General features: G+C 40.6%; 1 protein-coding gene across 1 annotated transcript; it reads left to right on the top strand.

The window, feature by feature from the left end:
- Positions 1 to 1136: 1136 nt before the first annotated feature.
- LOC138909266 (uncharacterized) lies at positions 1137 to 1523 on the top strand. Its single transcript, XM_070200451.1, has one exon. It carries the CDS (start codon positions 1137 to 1139, stop codon positions 1521 to 1523), a length of 387 nt encoding a protein of 128 aa, XP_070056552.1.
- Positions 1524 to 3388: the final 1865 nt, after the last annotated feature.

The following is a 3388-nucleotide window of genomic DNA, read 5'->3' on the forward strand; positions in this document are numbered from 1 at the left end:
TTAGTTAGAGTTCGTGACTCAGTATTACCAGTCTTGGAGGTTGTTTGTAATTATTTTTGTTGTTGGTTTCGATTATCTATTTTTAATTTTTTTTGGCTTGAATTGTAATTTTAATTGGCTTACTTAGTCTTAGAGACTAAGTGCCATCACGACGCCTGTGGTGGAATTTTGGGTCGTGACAAGTTAGTATCAGAGCTCTAGGTTCATAGGTTCTACAAGTCACAAATGAGTTAAGTAGATTCTTGCGGATCGGTACAATGACGTCTGTACTTATCTTCGAAAGGCTACAGAACTGTTAGGAAACTTCCACTTCTTTAATTTATGTCGCACGGAATTCGTTGATTTTGGAGTTTGAGCATGTGTATCTCTATTCTCTCACAAATTGTGAGGACACGTGCTACCGAGTCAGCTGAGCAAACACCGTGTATACTGCTAGGGCCGCAAGAGGACGGAGCTGAGGTAGAAGTCAAGGTAGAGGTCGAGGAAGGGCATGTGTCGCAGCTAGAGCACCTGTCAGAGTAGCAATTGAGGAGCCACCAGTAGCTCCAGTTGGGAGACAGGTACCAGAAACACCTATTGTTACCCCCGAATTGCAGGAGACTTTAGCACAAATCCTGAATATGTTTTGGTACATTAACTCATATGGGATTGATCTCCGTTTCACCAAATATTTCACAGATAGGGGAGGATCTCAGACTCCTACCGCCCGTACTCCAGAGCAACATGTTCATATTGGTTAGGTTCCAGGTGTGGTGCCGGTACAACCTATTATTCCGGTTGAGCATGAGGTCAGGCCAGATACGTCAAAAGAAGAACAAAAGAGACTTGAGAGATTTAAGAGGTATATTCTATATACTTTTAGTGGCACAACTACCGAGAATGCCCAAGGATTTCTAAAAAAGTGTCACCGTATTCTTCGCACCATGGGTATTGTGGAAGTGAGTGGAGTTGCCTTTACTACATTTTAGTTGTCAGGAGCAGCGTATCAATGGTGGCAAGTTTATGAAGAGGGTAGACCAGTTGATGCAGTACCACCAACTTGGGCTCAATTTGCAGAGATGTTTTTGAAATAATTTGTTCCCTAGACTCTCCGGGATGCGTGGCACATAGAGTTTGAACGGTTTCGTCAAGGCACCATGATAGTGTCAGAATATGCCATCAGGTTAAATGAGTTAGCTCGTCATGCACCTATTTTGGTTCCTACAGTCACAAAGCAAGTATGTAGATTCATTGAGGGGATCGATTATGATCTTAAAATGCGCATGGCTCGAGAATATCAGTCTGATACTCCATTTCAGCAAGTAGTAGAGATTGCCAGAATGTTAGAACGTGTTAGTAATGAGGAAAGAGAGTTTAAGGAGGCCAAGAGGTCTCGAAACTCTAGAGGATTCAGTGGATTCTACTTTGCAGCGATGACTCATCATGGAGGAGGTTCAGGCAGTTGGTCAGCCCAATCCACAATTCAGAATACTCGTAGTGCTCCAGCTGGTACTTTTAGTGCACTACCGGCATGGAGTTCTTAGAGTGGTTATTCAAGTTATTTGGCACAGACTCAGTACGATCAGCCGTGACCTCAGAGGGGTTTTTATGAGTATGGTGATACTAGGTACATCATGAGAGATTGTCCCAGAATTGAGAGGGGTGAATTTCATCAGAACACTCAGGCTATGGGCCCCAATGCAGTTACTACCCCATGTGCATAACCAGTTAGAGGTGGAGGACAGGCGGGTATAGGGCGCCCTAGAGAGGGAGGCCCAGCCTGTTGATATATTTGTTGTGGTGTGGCTGATGCCACTACATCAGATGGTGTCGTTACAGGTACGATCCCGATTTGTTATAAAAGGATATTTTTCCTTAATTTGATTCGATTCTGAATATTGAGGCGAGTCCTCCTATTATGCTCCGCTTATTGGTGAGCTTTGTAATTTTGTGACCCACGTATATGTTATCCATGTTGGGAGATTTGATGATGTTAGCCCGTGTCTATCATTTTTATTTTGTACACTATTGAGGACTATAAGTGCAAAATTGACTTTCTAATACTCTCTACAATGGGGTTTGATGTGATTTCGGAATAATTGATTTCAATTTTATGAATTATATGCCCTATTAGTATGAGGTTCATTGTGTGTTGTGAAGAAAATTGTTTACGGATTTTTTTAAAAAAAAAACAAAGAAAATGGAAAATTTCAGTAGGCACAATGCGCAAAAATACTTGTGATTTAGAGTTAAGGACGAGATCCTCATATTTTTATATGATGTGCAATATTTAAACTGGGCTACAAGCCGTGGTGGAAGTTATATAAGGACGAGGTCCTTGTGGTGAAAAGTTTATGAGTTTAAATTCTCCCCTTTGTGAAATTTAAATTGTATTATAGTACTAATAGGGAGTCATGCCTGTTAGGCTTATTGGATAATTCCTTCATATATTTTTGTGCATATTTATCCATATACGTGCTGTAATTATTGAGTTTTAGCCTACGAGGTGGGTGGCCAGGTGACTCGTTAATCCAGATAAATAATTATGAGGTCTTCATGCCTCGCATGTTGCTGTCGGTGTTGTGGAAATTTGAGATGAGGTTTTGGATAAGGTGAGGCTAATTGACGATGTTGGAATTAATTATGAACAACCGTTATGACGAGATATGTGGTTATGGTCATACGTATGATGGGTGCGTAGGCACGAGTTGCTATAGGTGGTTGAAACTAATACCATGTGTTGATGTGAAAACCAGGCCTTTTGAAAATATTTGGAGTGTAAGAAATTGGCTTTAAAATTTATAAATGTTGATCAAAGAGATAATCGCAACTGAGATGGTGTTGTTGGACCGTGTTAAATTTACGGTGGCGTAGAATAGAGCTTTGATGATTCCAATAGTTCTGTATGGTGATTTTGGACTTAGGAGCATGTTCGAAAAGTTATTTGGAAGCCCGTAGATAAATTAGGCTTGAAATTGCTAAAATAGAAATTTAAGTTTGAAAGTTTGACCGGAGAGTTGACTTTTTGATATCGGGGACGGAATCCATTTCTGAAAATATGAATACCTCCATTATGTCATTTATGACTCGTGTGCAAAATTTGAAGTCATTTAAGATTGATTTGATATGTTTCGGCACGAGTTTTGGAAGTTAGAAGATTTGAAAATGTATGAGTTCGATTTGTGGTGTGATTCATAGTTTCAACATTGTGTGATGTGGTTTGAGGCCTCGAGCAGGTCCGTGTTATGTTTTAGGACTTGTTGATATGTTTGGTTTAGGTCCCGAGTGGCTTGGGTGAGTTTCAGGTGAGTTTTGAACGAGAGTGGGCATTTCGGCACTCTAATGATGTGTTGGGATAGTTGAAGTACGGAGGACACATTTTGGTGTACGGATGTGCAGCCGCAAACTC

This window comes from Nicotiana tomentosiformis, chromosome 4 (assembly GCF_000390325.3).
Source record: "Nicotiana tomentosiformis chromosome 4, ASM39032v3, whole genome shotgun sequence".
Classification (NCBI taxonomy): domain Eukaryota; kingdom Viridiplantae; phylum Streptophyta; class Magnoliopsida; order Solanales; family Solanaceae; genus Nicotiana; species Nicotiana tomentosiformis.

Excerpts from the sequence above, each read along its gene's own strand:
- LOC138909266 (XM_070200451.1), top strand. The coding sequence starts at position 1,137 with ATGATAGTGTCAGAATATGCCATCAGGTTAAATGAGTTAGCTCGTCAT.